At 38.0% G+C, this 22,242-nt stretch overlaps 3 protein-coding genes across 3 annotated transcripts in view; 2 read left to right on the top strand and 1 right to left on the bottom strand.

Annotated features, from left to right (window-relative positions):
• The window catches only part of dlgap2a (discs, large (Drosophila) homolog-associated protein 2a), a 158,327-nt gene extending 150,183 nt beyond the window's left edge, over positions 1 to 8,144 (bottom strand). Inside the window, exon 1 of the mRNA XM_044142496.1 lies at positions 7,970 to 8,144. Coding sequence (XP_043998431.1) covers positions 7,970 to 7,987 — 18 coding nt within the window. The 5' untranslated portion in view covers positions 7,988 to 8,144. The remainder of the gene's footprint in view (positions 1 to 7,969) is intronic.
• A 448-nt stretch (positions 8,145 to 8,592) lies between these two features.
• LOC122845929 (glutamate-rich protein 1) lies at positions 8,593 to 15,251 on the top strand. The gene is made up of 6 exons (XM_044142494.1): positions 8,593 to 8,927; positions 9,836 to 9,973; positions 10,053 to 10,199; positions 11,250 to 11,612; positions 12,986 to 13,180; positions 15,029 to 15,251. Exons 1-6 carry the CDS (start codon positions 8,909 to 8,911, stop codon positions 15,127 to 15,129), a joined length of 963 nt encoding a protein of 320 aa, XP_043998429.1. The 5' UTR covers positions 8,593 to 8,908; the 3' UTR covers positions 15,130 to 15,251.
• Positions 15,252 to 19,038: 3,787 nt separating this feature from the next.
• zgc:193593 (uncharacterized protein LOC564090 homolog) lies at positions 19,039 to 22,242 on the top strand. Its single transcript, XM_044143005.1, has 2 exons — positions 19,039 to 19,251; positions 19,987 to 22,242. The coding sequence occupies exons 1-2, from the start codon at positions 19,201 to 19,203 to the stop codon at positions 20,272 to 20,274; spliced, it is 339 nt and encodes a 112-aa protein (XP_043998940.1). The 5' UTR covers positions 19,039 to 19,200; the 3' UTR covers positions 20,275 to 22,242.

Genomic DNA, 22,242 nt, shown 5'->3' with positions numbered 1-22,242 from the left:
GGAAAGAATGCTTTGAATTTTGCATGCATAACCTCGTAGGACATCTGTTTGTTATTTTACGACTGGAGATTTGCACAAAAGAGTATTTGTTGTGAGCTTAATTTTCTTTTATGAACACATTAATAATAGACATGTGGACACATTTAACTGGGACATGGACATTTGTACAAACTTAAATTTTAACATCTGCTGATCTGAGTCACCAATTTTAACCGAGTAGTTTAATTTAACGTGAAGACAGAACAACATTTACAGCTCATAACATATTTTCTGGATTAGTTGGAAGAGAGGCACAGTGATTTTATTGGCTAAATATTTTTTTGAATTTCTTGAGCAGTCAGTGAGTCAAGATTTGTAATTTTACAGGACCCAAATGCTGCTGGTAAAAAAAACAAAAAATTAATCCAGAAATCACAAACAGAAACATTTGGAAAACACGATTGGAACAGCATACAGCAGATAAATTCAGCAAACCAAGACGTTCAACAGGGAGCGTAAATACTGTGGGGAATTGATTGCTAAAGTGAGGAACCTGAGAGTGTAATTAACATAATGTAGAACAGCTGTGGGGGTGGAAGCTGGGATTGGGGAGATGGATAATAAACACAGATGTAAAAACAGGGAGAAAACAGGGAATAAACAGAACTAGTCTAAAGATTAAGAATAAAAGCAGAAAAGTATGATGACTACAAAATCAAATGCATTTCTTCAAAACTAGCTCCCCTTTGCAGATACTAAGAGTTAGTATGGGGGCCAGATAACACTGACACTAGTGCATACACGAGTAGAGTGACTCGCTTCTAATTTCCACACTGCATCTGCAGCATACAGGCAATTACCACGAGTGGCACACGCATAATAGGATATCTTGCTGCCTACTGTTGAGGAGTAGAGTGCAACCATCAGCACGCTGATGGTTGGCTGCCAAGACATGCTGCTTCTTAAAAATCCCAGTGCACTCACTGTAGTTACTGAGCATATAAAAATTATTTTGCTCACTATCGTACTATTTTTATACTTGACATAACAAGGAATTTGGCGAACATTCAACCTTTCAATGCAGCCTTCAATGCTGTGTCTGTTAATGACACAGCAAACTCAGGCCTCATCGAGTTCCCTTCAATAATGTGTGCAATACAAATACCTTCATGCATCATAGTGTACGCAGGGAATTTATAAATACATGTTAAAAAAAGCTAAATCATAGCTAAAGAAGGGTTTATACAATGAAGATTAAAAATAATATCATTCAGAGAATTAAATCAGCTTATTTTTAGGGGCTTGCACTTGCATCTCTTTGAGAAAAGCTGTATGGTTAGCTTAGCCTTAGATTACTTCAGCACTTACATGAAGCCACTTCCTTTCTTATAGAAAATTAGAATAACAATGAAAGTACTGCTAGAAGGCCTCATAATAATTAGACTAGCGCAAAAACTAGGTAATGACCACTGAGTTAGATTTGACTTTGATTTGCTGCAAGATGCTGCAACATGGTAAGAATGAGTACATGATTAAGAGGGAAGAGTCTTAGTGGAACATTTTCAATAGGCGTTAAAAAGTCAGATGAAGCACAATTTATAAGTAGCTTCTAAAATAACATTATATTTTTAGCTTGTCTGACAGTTAAATTTTAATTTTTCTTCATAAATACGTCATGGTGGAAGGAAGATTTAAAAGTATGTTGGCATGGTGCAATTTCATGAATTAAGGTGGACAAAAAAGGTTATACCTGTGTTATAATCTGTCTGACTGAAGGGGACACAACGTAATTATTTTTTGTAGAGTTCTATTTGTACATCTGCCTCATCATGACCTGGTCCATTTTACTGCATTAGCATGTTTCCAGTGTTGCAGGGGAAACAGCACTCTGACCTTCAATATTCAGTATTATTGCAATGTTTTGAGAACATAGTTTAATTAATTTGTTATTTAACAGAAAGGGTGGTTACTGTTTTGCACATGGTTAGGTTAGGTTAGCTTTAAACATAATTTGAAAACTACCTCATACACTTATTAAGAAGTTAAAACTGATATTAGTGCTTGTTTGATGAACTGAAACACTTAAGTGCCCAGGGTCGTCAACTTCTACCCTTAAAGTTGCAGGGCCAGTGTCCTGCAACTTTAAGATCTGTCTCTACATCCACACACCTGAGTCAATTAATTAAGTCATATGACTTTGAGAATGTGATTGTATACTGAAGCAGCAATTCAGCCACTTGATTCAGGTGTGTTGGACCAGAGACACATCTAAAAGTTGTAGGACACCGGCCCTTGAGGACTGGAGTTGAAGACTTCTGTGTTGTTTGACAAAAAACAAAAACATATTAAATCTATCAAGGGGCAAATACTTTAACCCAGCAGTTTAAAGTACTAACAAATAAATGGTGCAAGGCCCTCGAGGTGGACAGAGGCTACATTGGTTTATACCAAGATGTGTTAAGAAACATGGACAATGGCCAAAACTACAAGTGGAACAGAACTGCACTATCTTCACATTTCAAATGCAAGAGTGGAACACAAAGAGATGAAGCTGCAGGAACTGCCTGCCTCTCATGAAGGCAAGATTTTTGGATTTTAAAAACTGGGGAGAGGAAAGCAGCCACAGAGTCCTTCAGAAGGCTGACAAAAATAATACACCAAACTGAATGAAAAAAGGTCAGCCACCCCATATATTTAGTTTTTTTTCCAGTCCGTTTCAATTATTTTCTTGCTGAAAAACTAACTATTAAATCAGGAAGTTTATTTATTTATTTATTTATTTACAAAAAAATTGTATTGTTAATTTTTTGAACAGAAACTGAGGTAGAGGTTTCTTTCTAATCACTAAGTATTTTGAGACCACATTGTGAAGTATTGTAGGGATATTATATATATAATGCTTCCAGCGTTGACTTGTTTATATGCTCTCAAGGAGATATACAGTATTTAACAGCCTGTCCACAATAAGGTAATTAAAAGAGCAGACAATTCAATGGAGCTAAATTATTTTTCCTACTTGCCCTTCTCAAAAATCTTGCTTTTTGGTTGCTTATTGTATATGTGGTCTCCTTCAGTTTCAGATCAAACCCATGCACTTTAAAAGGATCTTGACTACAAAATGTTTTTTCAAGCAGTATCGTTTTACAAGACATATGTGTTATCAACTGAATCACAGCAGTAATTTTAAAAAAAGTATTAAAAGCAGAACACAGGATGATTTCTTTTTGTCTTCAGTAAGAGGTTTTCAAAGGCCTGCAGTGGATGAGACACGTGGTCACTTATCTTTGTGCAAACTATCAAAGGACAGCTGCTCCGAAAATTAGTTTGCTCCCCCCCCCGCCGCCAAGTACAATCTGGTCTAATAAGATGGACAATAATATGCAACAAATATTAAGTATTTAACACAATGAAAACGAAATGGGCGAAATTTTATATATATATATATATATATATATATATATATATATATATATATATATATACTTTTTAGTCTGGTACTTTTTAGTCTGATTTTATGTTTCTTAACAGCTTTGAACATGTGCCGTGGAGGCTTTCAGTTGTTGTGGGTTTTTCAACAACATTTTGTTCGACTGATTCATGGAGTCCTAGCTCTGTTAAATGGATACATTCTGGAGGTGTTTCAGTGTGTGTAGTCAATTTGTGCGCCTCATGGTTCTATGCTAGAGTGGTCTATATGTTTCAAATTATTTTTTTATGTTGGTCTCTGTTCCATTTTTATGTGGGGTCGCACAGGTCATAATACTTGCCCATAAAACTTATGCTCAACACATCTCTTTATCTGGGAGATAACGGCATGTTAAAGAGTTATGAAGGCTTTAGAGTTGTTGCAGTCTGTGACCCTTACATATCACAGACTGGGGAAGCTGAACCACTGGCGTAGAAGAAGTGCAGGCTGCTCCCACTGAAACAAGTGCCTATGGGATCATAAGTGTTTGACAAAATGCCTCATTCACACTTCTGATCACTTTAGTGTTCCCTGATTTCAAAATTTTGGCTGAAAAGTGCTTGTAATTAATTACTAATGAACATGGAGCCAGGGGAATCACAGATAGAAGCAAAAGCAAAGATAAACTAAACTGAAGACAGAATGAACTAAGAAGAAAGAACTAAACAAAAGGAAATATCCAAAACGTACAAACCTTAAACAAACCCAAAATTATGACATCACTGCATTTATTTCGGATACTTTCTAATAAGTGTAATTTATTTTTATGTTCAGCATATGTATTATGCTTTATGAGAACAACTTCGCTTGGTTTAGTTAATCCTGCAAAGAGTTGCATTCAGCTGAGACATATGTGAGAAACACGGCACTAACAGCAACTGTGGCAAAACACACTGAGACCCACCTACATGAAAGACTTGTGACTACCATTCGCACTAAGGCAGCCCATCTACACAGACAAGACACACATGAACACTTAGATTCCTTTACAGGTACACACACTTGGCTGTCATTTGATCCATGAAGCGGAAGACCCATCAATCCTCAGCTCCCTCTGCTGAAGCCAAACTACAGCAGATGTGCAGGGACACCTTTCAGTGAATAAAGAGAGGCATAAAAGGAATAATGGAGAACCACAAAAAGGGGAGAAAAAAATGAGTGCCTGGTGTAAATAAAAAGGGAATAAAGACAAAAGCGTAAACATGAAGGTTAAAGGGAAAAACAGAGACTCAGCGCATGGAAAGTAGCACATCTGTTTTCAGTGAATGAATGAATAAGAAATGATCCCACCTTAAGTGTTTGACAATTTACTTCTAAAGCAGTCCTGTCTGCATTCACTACAGTGTTTTTTTTTTTTGTTTTGTTTTGTTTTGTGGTGCTAAGAATATTCTTCACACGTTTTAAAAAGTGCCTATCAAGAGTAATGATAACCACTGAATTTTTGGGGGTATTTAGTCTGGTTAATACCAAAAAGTGTAATGTGATAGACTGACCATGCATAAACATAAATGTGCAAAGCTGGTTACATTTACAATTGCAGAGAAAGGTGGTTCTATGAAAATGCAATCTGTGGTTTTAAAGTTTTAATTTACGAAGAATTTTGAAAACTTAATTTTTTGTCCATTTCACAATTGTGTGCAACTTTGAAGTGGTTTCCTCACATAAAAGCACAATATGTAAGAATCCTATGTGTGTGGCTGTGCTTGTGAGTCTCTCCCTCTGGCAGAGGATTCCTCCTGGGGACATGGTTGGCCTGATTATAGTATATACACCTGACTGCAATCAGTTCATCATCTATGGAGGATTTAAGGAGCTGCTGCATGATCTTTCCTTTTCTGATACTCAGTTTTTCAGAGGAAATCAAAACAAACATTTCCTTCTCAAAAAGGCAATATCTACGATTTTAGAAATTAAGCAACTTAGTTGTAGTTTCTCAATGACTTGACCAAAACAAAACCTCCTTATTATGAAAACATTTTTTACGCAGCTTGAAACAAGTGCTACCACTAACATCGGAGAACCATAGAATTCCAATAATTAGACAAAGTTTTTGAAGTTTATTTTGTAAAGGGTAAAGTCAAATTTTCTGAGCTTTATATTGTGTTATGTTATTCTCTCATTGAAAACATACCTTTAGTATTGCTTTGATTCTTTCATGCATGTTTGAGAAATCCTTGAAATTCCCCTGGGATGCTTAAATGCTTGTTTCCACAAAAAGCCACCTATTTCTACAAAGTTCCTGCTCGGAGCTGCTGTCTCCAGCCAAGCTTCCACTGAGCTCCCCTGAGTTTCTTCCCCACTCCTCTCTACCAGACTGGCGACAGCAGCAATTAGCAAACACCTCACATCTGCTTAATACACAAGCTACTTCTCAGTCCAATGCTCTGAAGAATGAATGTTGATTGCATATTGAGAAGAATTGTTGTGATGACGTACTGAAGGCGGATTGTCGTGGAGAGTATGCGCTTCTTAAAGAGACAGAGAATCAATTTCAAAGTATCAAATTATGAAGTCAAATTTTCTTTTAACTCATGTTTGATATATGTGGTAGTTTTATAACAACAGAAAGTAACATTGTTTTCTGACTGTGGTATCAAATGGCATTATGTTCCTACAACCTCTTTAAAAAAAATTGGAAAATCACGCTTCATTTTTCTTGCATTTCACATTTATGTACTACTCTGAGTTGTTCTCGCATAAGATTATAAAGTTCACTGAGTTTCGTGTGATTTGACAAAATGTAAAAATGATAAGTAGTATTCATACTTTTGTGAGGCACTGTAATTAAAGTTTCCAGAAAGCCATGCATCGTCAAATAGACTAAAAGAGCTTCATCTCGCCACCTCCCAGCAGACAAAGTCCAGGCAACCTCTTTGTTTGTGTGAGAGCGTACGTCTGCGGAAGCTTTCACAGCCATGGAAATCTTTTGAAAAAAGGCAGTCTTAGGTGTTTTAGTCTTTTATCTATCCACTCCAAGTGGTGTCTTTTAATTAGGCTGTCTTCTTTTCAGAGGAGCATAATTGTGAGAATTATGAGTAAAAGAAAATCTTCATATGAATCATCTACTTTTTAGTGGAAGTGTGAGCAGTTGCCTGGTTCAGCAGAGGAAGCTCACATGTGAGGAGATTTTACTTTAATCAAAGATGTGGATTGGTGAGCAGCACCTATCCACCAAAAAGTTAAGTTATGTATTCATTTTCTTTTAGCATTTTCACAGTTCATTTTATTTATTGCGAATAACAATAATCCGTACATTACATACTGAGCAGACCAGCAGTGTGTTCACAGAAAAACATCATGATTCTGTTAATGTGATGTTGGATAATTACAACTAATAATTGTCATTGTTCACTACGACAACCACAAGTCTTTAGTAAACATACAGACATGTTTTCCATTGACTGATTTTCAATGCATAGTTTATCCAAGTCCATTGATAAAGTGCTGCCCCGCCATTGATGTCTAAAATAAAAGCTTCAGTGTTACTAAGCAGGTCGAGAGTACAACATCGAGGACTACTCAAGTAAATTTCTGATCCGCTTGGGTGAAGAAGCAGCAACTCCACACAGCTTCTGAAGAGTTGCAACGAATATGGTCTTCTATTTTTAGTGCCTCTTTGATTATGATGTCTGACTATGTGAGTGCTGCCAGCAAGCACTTTGTCACTCACGGTGCGTACTGAGTGCTGTGCATTTGCTCTGAATTCACCTGCTGAAGCAGGCAATCTATCCAACTTCCTTCTTGTGTCACTCAATCATGAGAATCAGCTGGAGTCCAGCCATCACCACTTACAACTGCTCTGAATATTTAACAACACAATTTGTCATTGTTTTACAGCTGACACAATTTATTGTAGCTTAAGTGTTCCCTAACAGCAACTGTTTTCCTCATATCAGTCATGTGAGTACAAGCCAGTACTCAATCTGAATGCTGCATAGGCTCTTGAAATCTTCCCTGCAATGTGTTATGTAACACATTACCTCAAATTTCTGTAGTTTTGTATATGTTCAATTGCAAGAACCACCACTTTCATTCACGACTGCCAGCACTGCTCATGGTGCTGTTAGACAGTCAGTGAAGCTCATCCACCCACAGAAACTACAGTCAGCACAGCACTTTCAGTATTATGTGACTGCAAACTAAAAGGATGTGTTAGGTGGATTAAACATGATATATAATTAATGTTAGAAGTTAATCTAAGACAATAGGGACTGTTCTGGCATTAACCTCTCCTCAGACAAGCTTTTCTATGGAATGAAAGCAACTTTAAAGGGTAGTTGTAGACAGATTATGTGCATACTAAAGAACGAAAAGAAAAAAACAACAAACTACATTGTGGATAAGTGTAAATCATGTAGATAATGCATCATCCAAATACCCTGCACAATAACTAAAAATCTCACAGCCAGCCCAGATTAAATACATACCAATTTCTCTGCCATACATGCGATACATCTTATGATTTACTGTAACATTATTAAATGTGTGCTGCATTATTAGAGTGGGGCGGGTGGAGGGGTTTACCTTCTTCAGAGCTGACATCCTGGGCGGATCCTCCTTCTGCAAAAGTGCGCTCACATGCTGAGGTCCCAAGCCAAGTTTGATGGGTGCGCAAATCTCAACTCATCCCGTGCTGACACTGAGCCATGAGGTACCTGCTTAGTATTCTCATCTCGCTTCCATCCCGTCCTACAGCGAGGTTTGGTGTGCGCACGCCCCAAGTCGTTGTTGTTACAGGAGTCAAACACACGGGGAGCTCTAGTCTGATTTATCACTTTTTAGGAGAAAAAAAGTTATCCATTTAATAAATTATGATATTTAATAAACTTTAATTATCTTGATTGACGTCATAATAAATGCATGTGGGCTATTCTAAAAGCCTTGGTCTCGAAATTAATTCGTCCTGTGTATAATTAGATTTTATTTGCTTATTACCTATTTAATGTCAACGATTATTCCCGTAATCGTCTACTTAAACTATTCTTCAGTTATATTAATATCATGTACCTTTTGGCATTGTGTAAAACAAGCACAATTCTTTTGCCGATTTGAAGAGTGAGTTAAAATCGTCCGTTCGCTGTATTGAACCCTCGTAATAAAAAAGCTATTTATGTAGAAAAGTAAATTTACTGAAAATGTGTAGGAAAGTGAACAGAGTTTTGCTCTGTGGTTGAACCCTTGCAATCTTGTTTGTTTCCACCTTCAAATGGGTGGGCGGTGAATGTTAGTGAGGATTCGGAAGAAACGAGTTTCAAACGTTAGTCTAGTCAATGCGTAGTTAAATAATCAGTTGGATAATTGTGGATCAGCTTTAGCGTGTAAATAACTACGCGAGGTACCGGATAACTAATGTTGGATTAGCAGAAGCTAGAATGTTGGTAGCATAGTTAGCTCGCTAAATTGCTTAGCATTCTGCTAAAACATTTGTGTCTTCCTCGTTTCGAGAACGCTGGCAAGGTTTATATGGCACACAGAAAAGAAGGTGAGCTGATAACTGTTGTGTCACCTAACTGTTGTGCTTGTCATATACAATATCTACAACATATGTCTAAAATATGTCTCGATAATGCAGCTTGCTGGTTTGGTCTTGTGCTAAGTTGCTAACTAGCCGTGTTGTAAACAAATGCACGTGTCTCATTCTTTCCTCCTCCATTGCGTAGCTAAATGTAATGTTTTAATCAATTTATCCTTCATTGTGTACATGAAGGTTTTTGTGAAGGCACCTCGCAGTTTTATTATTCCTTTAGTATGACAACGAATATTTAAAAAACCGAGAATAATGTTTTCTAATATTGGTGGTTAGGACATCACGTTTGAGATGATGATGCAATCTTACAGAAGAATACATATTCTTCGAGTTTTACACAGTTTGTTACAATACAGTCTTTTTAATTGTATGTGAAAAAGCAACACAAACCGTGCTGGTAAAGTGAAAGATTATTCATAGCAAGATTAAAAATGTTTCACGAGTGCAACTGGCAGGGTGACATGCCCTCCCGCAAATTAATCTTCTAATTTTCTAAAACAATGTGTTGCTTTCTTTCATCAGTTATGCTATATATTAGTGTTGCATATATCTTTTTAAAATATACTTTGAAAGGAGATACTTTAAAGAATCTCTTTAAAATATTTTTGTGACTGTAACATGTAAAAAATGAACAAGTTCAAGAATTTGAATATGTTTGCAAGACACAGAATCTTACATGCTTCGTTTTTGCTTGATTTTGTTTTTTGTTTTAGTTTGACGGTTCATTAGAGGCAAATGATGCAGCATTTGATTCAGCAGGGCTGTATGTAATAAACCCTTCCTAGTCTCGAAGGAATGAGATTTGTTTAAAAAAAAGAAGACGAAAAAACAATTTAAGAGATATTACTGTGTTGTTTCTACAGTGTTTAAATCAAAAGTTCTCCAGAAGCTCTATCCTGCAATTACCACAAAGGGAAAGGAACAAAACTTATCAGCCATTTCAGAAGATCAGGACAGAACAACTCATGTGAAAAGAAAATGCAGAGAAGAAAATGCATTTGGTAAGCTCACACCTTGCCATATCCTTGCTCTTGTTTTATATTACATTTATATGATTTTTTTTTATCACTTTTGAATCAGGAGATGCAGAGAAGCCACAAAATGCAGCCAGTCAAAGCCTCCGGATGTACACAGTCCTACCTCCTCCTCAAGGCTATAATGTACATGCAGAGAAATCTGTCACACTCTTCCAGTTTGAAAGCGTAAACCGTGAAGAAGGCCCTGCTGGTAAGACAGCCATAGTCTTAACATTTATGGACTTCGCCATGCACCATTTAGTTTACAGAGATTTATGATATGGGCTTTCACTAAGTTTGCTCTCCCAGGCATTGAAGTCATTCATTTTGATTGTCTTTATAGCTCCAATGCAGGGAAATACTGGAAGTACCAGTAAAAATTAAGCATGATCTTTTTTTTTAAGCTGAGATTAAGTTTATTGAAGTGCAACTGATGGTTGATCTTGGGTGAATATATTTGTATATCACTTTATAGGGCTGTATTTTATTTTCTGAGACTTGCTTGTCTGAAGCAGCTTGATCATATAGCACAGTTGACTAATCCTGTCCAAGTTTGCATCCATTTTTACATGAAAAGGAAGAATATTAACCAGCCAGAAGCATAATAAATATAAAAATAATGTATTTGAGTTAAATAAATATTTGTTTCTCTTCAAAATAATTTGCTCAGATGGCAAACTGATAAGTTAATCGGTTACAGATATGTATCTCATCTTATGTTATAAATACACACACAAATAACCTGGAAAAACTACTTACAACTGAATCCTTACTTTTTTCCATTCTTCAGCTCAGCCATCGATAGCCAACAATTAATTTTTTTAGGTGCTGCATAAATCAAAATTGACAAAGTATGTGTATTTTTATACTGTAATTCTTTGAATATTATCACCTATGTTAACTGAAATGTGTACTTGGTGATTTGGTTAGTGCAAAGCAGAACAAAGCTTTAACCTTGTTAATTTTGATGTACAGAAAATGCAAAATAATTTGAAATTAAATCCAAAGGACATCAAGAAATAATAGGATTTTTCTCTTACTCTAAACTGTGAAAACAACACATCAAAACTGCATGCATAAGTAAGATTTTGCAAGTCTTCAAAATATTGCGAGAGGGTTTATGGAACGAAATCTAAATGGGTGACTTTGAATATATCCTCTTACAAACTAAAATGAGGAGAGCTATCTGGAAAATGTCTTGAGCTTTTGAAACAATAGTTTCAAGCATTCACTAATGAGCAGTATACCCTCACCTCTACAGAGGACAGTGTGCATAGGGGCAATGAAGAGGAAGATGAAGAAAAGGAGGCGGAAGACCAGAAAAGGAGAAGAAGAAGAAAAAAGAAGAAGCCAGGCCCTTCTCGAGACTCTGGGAAAGACGAAGGGGCAGGTCAGAGTCAGGTGGCAGTGGACAAAGAAAGTGAGCACATTAGCAGGAACAAGAAGAGAAAGCTGAAGAAAAAGAGGCACAAAGAGAAGTTGCTGTCCTTAGGACTGATGCCCCGTGCTGCTGCTCTGGAGTTCACTTACAGTAGAGACGAAGAGGAGGAGGAAGATAGCCAGAGAAAAGCTGCTGAGGTGTCAGAGTTCCTGAAGACAACACTGGAAATCTATTTGTCAGACTGTAAGTATTGGCACCTCCACTGCAAGCCGTTGTAGACATTGATCATTGTCTCTGCACTGAGGCCTGTACCATTTGTTAAAGCAGCTCTCAGTCTGTAGAATGGATTATTTCCCTGCAGGATGGATGACTGTGACTTAGTAGGTAGAGTAGTTGTTTTGCAATCGAAAGGTTATAGGTTCAATTCCAGTTTCCTGGGCAACACACTTAACCCCAAGTTTCCTAATGGTGTATAAATATGTGTGTGTGTGAATGGGTGAATGTGGCCCAGTCAGTATGACTGCAAAAGCGCTACATAACTTAATTCCATTTACCATCTATTTAATGCTCCAATAAATGAACCAAAAAGATCACTGTATATTTCTTTGGATTAAGACTTAGCATCGTCATTTAAAGCAACACTTGAATATGTGATTGAAAGAGAATTAACAGGAAATGAGTCAACCTAGTCAAAACATATTTACTGATCCAAAGAAAGACGTAACCAAACAAATGATGTGGCTCTAATCCACTTTGCTCTATTCGAAGAGTTTTCCACCAGTAATGGTTACGTGGCATCAGCCCCACTTCAAGAGAGCTAAGTTAGGCTGAAAACTGCTACCCGCTGATTGGCTTGGGGGTGTATTCAAATGTATTTTGCTGCCCTAGCCTTTTCTGTGTGTTGTGATATTTATGCCTTTTTGTGGAGGGGCACTGATCTGACCGCACATATCAATGTAAACACAATCATTTAATTTGTGTGCATTTAAATCTCAATCTCGCTCAATAGTTCTCTGTCGCACACTCAACTCTCGTGACTTGAATTTTAATGTTAAAAGATGAAATATCTAACAATTATCAAGTTTTATTACGTTTTCAGTATAACAATAGTACTAATTTTGATTCTAATTTTCACCATCCTTGTACTTTAAGAAAAGGGTGAAAAAATGTATGTCTCTAAACCACCTGAAGCTTCCAGCACCAGAAGAAATGAAGAATTAAGAGCCACACTGTGGTCTGTTATTGGGCTGCTGTCTTACCAGCAAGACCTTTGTCCACACAGTTACCGCACTCAGATCTGTTAGCTGGACTGGGAAGTCATATTGGAGGAAAAACTTAAATCTTGCACAGCTTCACAAAAGTTAGATAATATAATGTTGCTTATGATGCAAACAAACATTTTTTGCAACTGAATCTGACAGGTTGGTCACACATATTTCTGAAGCCCCCTCCTGTTTTTATTGTGTTCAAAGCACTTTGTGTTATCCATGTTGTCTCAAACGTTTTCCATACAGATAGGTAGATTGAAGATGTTCTAATATTAGTCCTTTATAAGATTTTAAACTTTACATCAATGCCTTGTATATCAAACCACTTTTAATTTACTGTATTTTCAGCCTCTCCTCGTGGAGTCAAGATTCCTCATCTTTCTGCTACAGTGGATGGTCTTCTAAGGTGTCTAGAAACAGGATCTAACCCAAACTCTGTTCTCAACAAGCTGTACAGTCTTAAAAAATTAATTCAACACAATCAAGTTGACAGTCTAGAAACGGCACTCGCTGAGCTCAACAACGACGCCTATATGTCTGAAGGTGGGTCAAATTATCATAGCAAGTGTGATGGAAATAGGTCAGTAAGAAGTTTTTGTTAAATGATGCTCCATGGTTGTTGCTAGAGCTTGCCCCTGGCACTTCTCAAACACGTCCTTGCAGGTTAATACTTGCCTCACTCTGCTTTTGTTTGCCTCCTATTAATATTTACTGCTCAGCTGATTATACATGCCCTCACTTGCCTATTTCAGCCTAAACCCGCACCTACTTGTCTCTGTTTCGTTAATACTAGAGGTGATCTTGCCCATATTGCAACTCCCCTGGTTTAGCAAACATGTTTTGTCTTGCCTCAAGGCCATCACCAGTCAAAACCTTTCTTTTATCCCCAGACACCTCGTGTCTCTATTTCATTCTGACCTTTTCTGAGAAGTTGGGTAGGAGGGCAAGCAGATTGTGTTGTAGGAATAGGATGAGCACAGACGTTGAATGAGCTTGAAGAAAGTTCAACCAGAGGATTCAGGTGTCATCAAAATGACTGGTTTTCTGCTTTGCAAAAGAATCCTCTCCACCCACCTGTTTTACTTTTAAGCTTTTTAAACTCCCTAGCACTGCAGCTGTCTTCCTACTGTATGAGTCATGCTTCTATTCACAGATATAGACTGTTTTTTTATTTTTTATTCAATCACATGAGGCATCTTATTTCTATAGCAAAAGGTAGTTTATCCAAGTAAAATTCAGCACCAGATTAACTGGGTTAGATGATGCATAGCTTTATTAAGTGCCTTGTAAAAGTATTCATACCCCTTGGGTCTTAACATGTGATAATCTTCATTGTGTTTTTTATTATATTATATCATGTCATAATTCTGTTTTCTTTCTGGACTGCTGATGTTTACTGCCAAGGCCAGAATCATTCACAGCCCTGACAGATTTATGTTTAAAGTAATTTTTTAGTTTGATAAAGGTGTTTAGTTCTGACTGGAAGTTATATTAAAGGTTTGAATTGATCCAACCACATCAACAACTTGATTCTGATGTGGAGTTTTAGGATTTGCAAGGCTCCCAACAATTAGTCACAAAAGGTAAATCAACACAGTACCAGTGGAAACATGCAAAAAGCTAGCTGTAAATTAAAACGAGAAATACATTTATTAAGAATTATTGATTAAAATTGAATATAACTGATCCTAAATTAATGGCACACTCTTACATCTATTGTATGTTATTTCCTAAACCAAAGAAACTTCTTGGTTCAATGAAAATAATTCTATATTTAAATCCATCAGGGGTATGAATAAGAAAACATTTCATATCTCTACTAAATTTGACATCATCATTCTGAATCACTGAAATGAACATGTTTAGGATTTATTCAGCATTTCAAACACCATCCACCTTATTCAAGCAGTATCTTGTGCTTTAGTGTAACCCAGATTCACTGGCAGGCAGGAGCTAATCCAGGTGCATGCGTGCTTTTAAAGCTCCTCAAATAAAGTTTCCAAAGCTCTTCTTATTCCATCTACCCCCCAGGGATGGCAATTAATTGACTTCAAAATCAGATTTAAAGCAGATTTCCTTTAAGCATGTTTGGGTTCACCCTGAGAGTCTTTCCGTAAATAATGCTATCTCAACAAACCTTCCTAGTGCCATTTGTTTTTACTTTTTGCACAAGTTAGTCCTGAGCTCAAACTTTCAAAAGAAATTAAAAAAAGGTATTCCACGTCCTTTGGATGGAGGATGTCTCTAAAAAAATGTGTGGGAAGCACATTTTCAAATGATGTGTCGACACATTTTTGGTGAGAAAAACCAGTCATGAACCATAATTGTTCATGTGGTATTGTGTTGTCAGCAGTAACCAAAGAGTTTCTGTCTGTCCTTTTTGTGTTTCAGAGGAAGCCAATGCTGTTGTTTCCCTGTTCAGATACTGGATCACAGAGATTCTGCCTATGCGGAGAGACAAGGAGACCAGACTTCCAACCACACAGCAATAATACCTTCTGCACCTAATAACCAGACACTGTACAGAGGGGTTATTTGTACTGTTTGGGAAATTGCTCGATCTCTAATGAAAGTGGTTATTTTTTTATAAATAAAAAAAGATTTAATTTAAGGATTGCTGTGTCAATGATTTTTCTGTCCTTATTCATGCGAACAGGACACATTTCATTTCTGTATGAGTTTTCTTGAAGTTGAAAAAAACTTGAATAATTTAACAGACTTATTTTGACGTAGCTATAATTTGTAGTTCACAAATCCTGTCAAAAAGAAATGATCAACTGTGTAAAATGCTTCCTTTGTTATGCTTTTCTTAAGCATATTAATTTGATGTGTAAAGAAACCCATAACGATGGGTTTGCTGCAGTTTTGCTTCTGCAATTTTGAGACCTCACACCTTTTCAACACGATTAGCCAGCAGGTGTCCTGCTAAGGTCCAGCATGCTATAACAGCGGGCACGCTGTACCCACCACAAACATTTGGCTTACACTAACAGATGCTTGTCTCGATGCCAAGGAACATCAATGCCTCAAAGGAATAATGAAGTCAGTGAACCTCCATTAACCACCAGGGGATTCTTGACATTTAATTATGTCTTTTAAAAGTTAGGTAACCTCCTTAACTTTCCTGTCATTTAATTATGCTCTGGAGCATCTACATAAACAGATTGCATTAAGTACCGTAGTTTATTTTAAAAAGTAAGCAAAATCTGGTTCTAGAGTTTCATTACACTTGAAACATTTTTTCAAGAGTTACATTTACACCAGACCAACTCAAGATTCTTTATCCACTGTTAGGGCTATGACAGTGACTGACATCAGACATCGCTATGAGTGCTTTATCAAAACGTACTAATGGAAAGTCTGGTGTTGCAAGGCATGGGGTTTGGCTGGAGTTGGTTCTGTAGGAGGCCCCAGAAATGTATCCAAAGTTTGGGCATCATTTTGTCACTGTCCTTGGGCTACGCTGCTCCTGAATCTGATACAATGCCAGAAGTACCTCATGTAGTCAAAGAAGAAAAGGAACAGCATTGTGAGCCAAAGTCCTTTCAGATTAAGTTAATCTATGTAAAAGTCTGAAAGAGGTTGTAGAATGAGTCAGTGATGATTTAGGGAGTCACTTCACAAGCCTCTGCATATTATTAAGTACAAAGTTACTGCCATCTACCAAGAAAATCTAGTGTACCACACTGCCAATAAAAATACCAGGCTTAATGACTATGGTGTCACTGCTTGATTAACCAGCAAAATCATCCTACCTAAAAGCTCGGGAGGTGTGACACCAGACCACAGTGGAGACAACCAGAAGGCCTCTATTAAAGTAAACTGGGCTTCCATTACATTTGAACAGAGCTGCAGGTTGATTGTGTCCATATTGCACTGCACTGATGCAGTAATTTATGCTAAAGGAACCCAGTCCATGCACTGAGTGTGTATTGAGCGTTTTATGTCTCCAGTTTTGTGCTCTAAATGGTAATACACTCTTGTTGGTAAACAGTTTAAAACTATACCACATGGGGATTTAACGTGATTTCCATAGCATGCCTGTCTGCAGCTATTTTAAAACGGTTTCCTACAGCTTACAGCCCAGCAAAGAGTTCAGAGAAAGGCCAAATAATTATCTCAGCTGGACGGTGACAGTTCGGTGGCCTTAGCCAAAGCTGCTTGTGACTTATCGCCTTCAGTGGAAGTGTTGTTCTGGATAAAGCACACACCAGTGGAGAGCAACAGGTTACGACTCACAACACTGAGATGTGTGGGCGATGACTGGGTATTTTAAGAGAAGGCAGCCATCTGTGGCCTGTGTTTGTGGATGAATGGAGACCAGGTGCTGCACCTGATGGGAGCTCAGATTCTCATTGTTATGATATTAGCCAGAGGAGAAAATAAGGGCAGACGTTGTGAGATTATGTGAGATCAAACAGGGGTGATCATTTGCAGATTAATGGACCGATTTTAGATTAGCTTAATAGCTCGAGCCCTTTCAGTGCTGGATCAACTGCTTAATTATCTTCCCAACAACAACGAGTTTATAAGTGTCAAGTTTAGATAATCCTCACATTTTTGTACAGAATATGTACATTATCTATTGAATAACCTGTTTTATTTTAAAAGCTGTACATCTGCATACTTTTACTGTTTTTGTCATAAATAAGAAATTCAGTTTGAAGTATACATCAAGTTAGTCTACTTTTACATTGTACATTTTATTAGAGCTGTACTTTTATATTTTAAGTGGTAGTAAGTAGTTATAGTTGTTTGTGGTTGCATAAATATATTTTACATTTTTTTCCCTTGTCTCAGGAAATTGCAAATGCACCGCAGCACTAAGTATCAAGAATTTCTCTGAGAATATTAATTGGTGCAGTAAATTTCCAGATTAGCATTTTTGGGTGCTAGCCACTGCTCAATTATTTAGATTTTGTCATTCATTAAAGAATCTCTGCTACATAAGATCTTGGCCAAGTAAACCCAACATGCCTTGGTCCTATTTTTCTTTTTCTCTCCCAGTTTCCCCTATTAACTTGTCTTATAGTTAGTAGATATTTCAGTTTTCCAGGCAACAAATCTGTTTTCTGATCATTATATTCAAATTTGTGGCTTTGGGGGAGAAATCTCCTGGCTTACGCACTGCTACATAACAGCCTTTTGGATCAGATTTATCTTGTTTAGCACTTTTATATGCATCTGTTTTGTGCAAACAAAAAAGAAATCCTGGCATCAAAAGGCCTATTATTGTCAGACTTTGACACTGTTTATGGATACATGAATTAGGAGCCAGATTTATTATCATTGATTAGAGAGAGGGTTACTGTAGGATTCTCATGCTGGAGACTATTTCACTTGACCACGACTCAGCACAGCAATTCTTCCTCATTATTAGATTTGGAACCGAGAACCCTGCGGTCCAGGCGGTCACAAGAGATATTAAATCTGAAATAAAAACAGCTGAAATTGCAAAAGAGGCCATGGTGGACATCAACAGAATGAACATAATTCAGATGACACAATCTGGTGTTATTTTACTTCAAATGACTTTTGCAGTAGTTGGAGAAGATGTTGCATATGATGCTAATGTGCTGTACTTATACTTGAGTGAGCCATTCAAAAATGAATATCCTTTGATCTTTTCATCTAGACATTCCCAGGCTTAATTTGTAAGATTCTGCTTCTGCTAGAAGGTGAATCTCCACCCCGCTCTTAAGGTTTTTACAGCTTCTACAATTGCCTTGTATTTCACTCTCCACATCAAGTGAGACCATCTTCTCGGTCCCAGGTGAAGAACAACATGATGCTGTTATGTTTCATGTCGTGAACTCAGGGTAGCTTGAGTTCACGACATGAACTAGCTTTTGCAGAACTCATACTAAGATTAAAACACAATTAATCAGTTGGGTTACTAAAAGCTGACTGGCTGATTTTTTAGAGGTTTCAGAGTTAAGCATATAATACCTCCTTTTTATTTTTTCATTCATAAAAAGTAAAATAATAATAATAATTTCCCATCCTCTGCACATGTGCACCACTTTATGGTAGCCATTCACATTAAATCCTAATAGGAAGAGACACTGAAATCTGTAATTATATTATGGTAAAATCAGGTTCAGGGGGTATTAATCCTCTAGAGTCTATTCCAAAACATTCTTTTGACCATAATATAACATTTTTGAGCACTGTCATGCACTTTTACAATATAATCCCCCTTAATCTTATTTTTAATGTCAATGCATCATCTAGAAAACATCTCCAAATGTTTCTGTTTGCACTGAGCTCTTAGTTCATGTCTCCCAGCTCCTTTAATCTCCTTAGTCTCACCTCCTGAAGCCTTCCTGTTATGCAAACAGTGGAAGGAGTCGGTATAAGGGCTAACCAGGCTGTCTCATGTCAGACCACAGAGCATAGGTTGGACAGTGAGCACATACACCCAGGGCCGCCCATCTGTCAGTGGGGGATCCCATCCAGGGAGTCCAGGGAGAGGAGCTTCAGAAAATAGAGCCCAGGTGATCCGGCCTTTAACTTTGATTTTCATTGGATTTTGAAAGAAGTCCCCGGTGGAAGGCTCCAAGATGTTTTTCAGACTCCCAACACTCACTCCCGGTTACATTAGACTGCTGCAGGTGAGGAAACTACAACTTTTCTTTCAACGTTTACATAAGCAAAATCTCAATTTGTATGTTCTAGGTTCATAGCTAACTACTTGAGGAATCTTGTTTGCAAATAATCTAATGTTTTGCATGAGAAGCAAAGTTTGTTAATACACAATAGACAAAAGAGAAAGCTTTAGCGACTGAACTTGATCCTGGTTTTAAGAAAATTCCCAGGAGTTGTTTCTGCACTAGCTTTGACAAAGTGATTTCCCCTAAGCCATATGGTGTCATAATGCTGACATTTATTTCACTCTATTGCCTCAATAAATTCCGCTGTGACAAGATGATGAAACACAGCGCTATCTTAATATACACTCATGATCCACAATTAGGAGATATTTCCAAGCTGCTGTGCCTGTAATTGTAGAACGGCTTTTATTTTTGCACTGTGGTGGTTGTTTATGTCTCAAACAACTGAGAAACCCGGGTGGTGACAGTCCATTGGATTGTACACAGATATGAGCAGTGGATGAGTGAACACAGGAATTGCCTCCTAACTGCCTGTGACACAGCAGCTATGGAAAGGATTACGTTTTTATGATTTGCTCATCTTTGTGTCCCATAAAACGGCATAGATGAAACTGTTTGTGTCTAATGACAAGTCTTTTCTTTGTCTAAAGAGAAAAATCACAGTTTAGCAAAGAATGAAAAGGATTGGTGGGAGGTCTGGAGAACTGATACCTGTCGCTTTTTCTTTCCCATCAGACCCAGGCGTTCCATAACATGCCTGTGACACCTCCGGCTGAGAGGACCATGCCTGGTATGGCTATGCTGCTGGGGGCCGTGGGGATCGGGATGTGCGGCTACAGCTCCAGGCAGTTGGCCCTTCACCACAGGCCCTCCACTCGTGTGCTGCACTGGGTTGGCACGCACACCGACCCCGGCGGTCCTGGCGCTGCGACACATAGGACCTGTGTCCTGGATGTAACCCGCCGAGCTCCCACCTCCCAGGAGATCCCACCTCCGTCCTTTGTGGGCCAAAAATTTCCCTAAAAAACAGCTACTATGTCATAAAGTTAGAATATAAAGCATTGAAGGTGAAGTTCCTGTAGCTACACTTCCTCAGATCTGAGATTGTAGCTATGCTGGCCCGTTGCAGCTGCAGTGAGGCCCATGTGCTCTCTAAGGATGAGTAAGTGTAGATACCTGACTTAACCTAAATAAAAACCATAATGACATGGAATTCCTTATGTAGTGCAATAGATGTAACCATAACTAAAACTTTAAGGCACTGACAGGACACTTGTTAGTAAGAGTGACTGGATGAATATATTACAGATGCTGGAACTTCCCAGACTCCTGTTGAGTTTCACTTAGTGAGTCAGATTGTTTAATTTGGAAATATTTTCCCTATTCTAAAGGTGTGGTATTAAAAAGCATCATGTTTGGCATTGCCCCTCTTTCTTTGAGTCTTACAAAGCAGACAGCTACTTGTAAGTGCTTTAGCAGCACATTGATGCCCATGACTTCAATGGTATTTTCTCTGACATGGATCAGGTGTAGTCCATGCAACACAGACTATATTGTCAATGGAGAGTGTGACTGAAGGACAAATGATACAACAGTTTCAAAATATGACATCCAAGAATGTAAACTATGCATGCACAGTTACAATGTGCAGGATTATGATTGCAGGGTTTTGTGTCTGAGACCTTGGTGCTGGCAGTCAGGCAAAGCAGAGTGGTGATTCCTTCAGGATAAACTGTCCTACTGGGATTAACCTTGGTGGAAAATCAACGCACGCTCATTATCCTAATCTGGAATTAGAGAGACAAAGACCTGAGGAACTCAAGCAGTTCCTATGTGACCAAACAATGTGCCGTTCACCCTGCAGTGTCCACCATTTCTCTGAGTCATAAGCAGAGTTAAGAAAAATATATATTAATGTTGGTGTTTTTAATTGTGTAGACATAAAGGGAAAAGGGGACCTGAGATTTGTCGAGGCACTGAGTGTGGTTGAGAACGTGTGCTGTGCCTTATTGGTTGCACAGGGTTACACTGTCTCGGCAAGAGGTGCAGAGGAACTTTTGAGAACACAAATAAATTTTGAAAAGAACTGATGGTGAGAAAGTTGAATATCTGACCAGTCTTTTTTAATCCATCTGAAGAGCCAGCCTCGTCTGTCTACCAAATTTGATGAGTGGCGAGTTGCAACAGGTTGCAAGTGTCTTAAAGTCCCAGCGGTGCTTCTCCAGAATAGTGCAGCAGGTTTCCACCAAAACGGTCATAATCCGCTCAGCAGGGGACACCGACAGCTCCAACTGGCATCAGATGCTGAATAATTGCCCTGGACAGCAACTTTTAACAGTTACATAATGTGATTATAATGGTTACAAATTTTGAAAAATCCACCAGTAACATGTATGACGAATCATTTTTTACCAGTTATAAGATAAAACGTAGCAAAACTTGGGTGCCATGTTCAAGCTTTGCACTCCAAGGATTTGTGAAATCGTTGTGGTCATGGGCTGAAGACTGAAGGCTTTGCAATGCACCTGACTGGCTTTGATAAATCCTCACTATGCTGCAGTGTTGCACACCGAGCCCTCTGGAAACGTATTGATCTCAGAGCAAGAGAGGAAGCTCCTCTCCCCACCGCAGCAAAGCTTCTCTCAGTTTTCTGCACCTTATTGCAGAATACTGACATATTGTGTTGTAGTGGATTAAAAATGCAGGGGATGATTGAAGGCATCATATTCATCCTGTCAGCTTACTGTGTGTCACAAACCAGTGCTCATTTAGTTATAAGTGAACTGTAGTTCAGCTCTGTTAAATAAAGGAGAGATGTTGTCTGTAGAAGTTCATACTTAATAAATTCATGTTGCACAAGATCACTTCTGCTGTTGCACTTTAGTCACAAATGTTAGGCGAACAGCCTTTGCAAACACTTGTGGGTTTTTTCTATTTTTTTGTATAAAGAAATAAATGTTTTTAGTTAAATTACAATTCATGTTGTATTGG

Source organism: Gambusia affinis, linkage group LG16, assembly GCF_019740435.1.
Source record: "Gambusia affinis linkage group LG16, SWU_Gaff_1.0, whole genome shotgun sequence".
NCBI classification, from domain to species: Eukaryota; Metazoa; Chordata; class Actinopteri; order Cyprinodontiformes; family Poeciliidae; genus Gambusia; species Gambusia affinis.
Note: the sequence above shows the minus strand (reverse complement) of the source record. Positions and strands in the feature narration are given on the sequence as shown.